At 43.2% G+C, this 1611-nt stretch overlaps 1 protein-coding gene across 1 annotated transcript in view; it reads right to left on the reverse strand.

Annotated features, from left to right (window-relative positions):
• The window catches only part of LIPA (lipase A, lysosomal acid type), a 36278-nt gene that overhangs the window by 17547 nt on the left and 17120 nt on the right, over nucleotides 1-1611 (reverse strand). The window contains exon 5 of the mRNA XM_042781421.1: nucleotides 543-679. Coding sequence (XP_042637355.1) covers nucleotides 543-679 — 137 coding nt within the window. The remainder of the gene's footprint in view (nucleotides 1-542; nucleotides 680-1611) is intronic.

The raw sequence follows: 1611 nt of genomic DNA on the forward strand, positions 1-1611 counted from the left end.
CTCTAAATTCCTTCTCATGAAAGCTGTTTCCTTCTTGAACACAGCTTAGGGGTCCCATAGCTTTAGCTTGTGTTTAGGGGTCCTGTTACACAACATAGTAATATCGGTGTCTGGAAACCACCCTCCAGGTGGCTAGGGATGGCCATGTGGGAATATCAGATTTCTAGTCTCCTATCTCCTCTCTACTCCTGTGCACATGCTCACTTCATGAGAAAAGAGCAATTCCAAGAATGGTTAAATCATTTTCTTCCAGACTTTCTTGTGCTCTCTTTGTGTGGTGGGTGGTAAGGCAAATTCGCATATGCTAACTGTGAGCATGATGTGGCTCTTGTGTACAGTGAAACATACATCTCCCCAAGTCCCCAGGATCTGGAAATAGGAGTGAAGGAGGAAAGAGAATCTATGTAGAGAAGAAACCTTGTTGTTTCATTGACAGCAAAACACAGAGGAGGAAGGCACAGGTTCACCTTCCACTGGCCAATTTTTCAGGTCTCAAAAGAAAATTTGTGGGGAAAAGGGCAAAAGAGGGGGAATCCAAATACCTCATAGATCTGCTCTGGAATTTGTCCTAATTTGACTAGAGGGCTAGTAGCAAACTTGAGTGAAACCACAGGAGCCAGGGCAAAAAACATTTTAATCTTTTTGGCCAACTCAGGGATCCGTGAAAATGCTATAAAACCTGTGGAAACAAAAGGAAAACAATAGGAATTGCACCTCTGGGACTTCTTTCTTGGAAAAAAGCAAGGGTGGCATTCCTGTTTCTTCGTAGTCAGAAAACCACGCCAGGTATATCGAGATCAGGAGGCAAAACACTTGAAATAGGGCCTTCTGGACTTCGACGTGTGCAAACACTCACTTTTTTTAATGAGTTAATTCAGAATTTGTTAAGTGCTTGTTCCAGTCTCAACTTACACAGGCACTGGAAGAAACCCAGGCTGTGAGAACCTGATCTTCCCTGCTCCTTAGCAATTTGAATCATGCAATGGTAAGACTGCATTCCCAACAGCTACACAAACCTCCCTCGTTCCCCACTGCCCCTTCCCTCCTCCCTAAGACCCACTTACACAGGCATTCAATCAAATCAGTGGCTCAAAAGGAACATTTAGGCGCTCTGGTGGCATAGTGCCTAAGGCATCTGACTGCTAACCAGAAGGCTGGTGGTTCAAACCCACCAGCCACTCCTCGGAAGGCAGACAGGGCGATCTACACTTCTGTAGAGATACTGCCTTGGAGACCCTGGGAAGGGTCACTATGAATCGGATTTTAACTTCCTTTCAGGTTACTTCCTGCCCTAAATTCGACTCCACACAGGAAAACAACTCATGGAAGGAGGAATACGCATGTAGACGAATGCTTACATCATTCATGAGAAATGAAAAGTGTATCTGAGTTGCTTTTTGCTTTTAGCCTCTCAAATTGGCAAAGAGCGTTTGCTAGTAGTAAGGGTGAGGCAATTATCTGTATATACACACACGTCATATATATCCAAACGCTTGAATGACACTTAAAAACATTCTTTCATTTGATATAGCAATTCTCCTTCTAGTAATTTATTCTAAGGAGATCATAAAACATGCACATAAATACATTAGTTTTGTTGTTGTTGTTGCC

The sequence above is a fragment of the Orycteropus afer genome, unplaced genomic scaffold (assembly GCF_000298275.1).
Source record: "Orycteropus afer afer isolate SDZICR_OR568_19922 unplaced genomic scaffold, OryAfe1.0 scaffold00118, whole genome shotgun sequence".
NCBI classification, from domain to species: Eukaryota; Metazoa; Chordata; class Mammalia; order Tubulidentata; family Orycteropodidae; genus Orycteropus; species Orycteropus afer.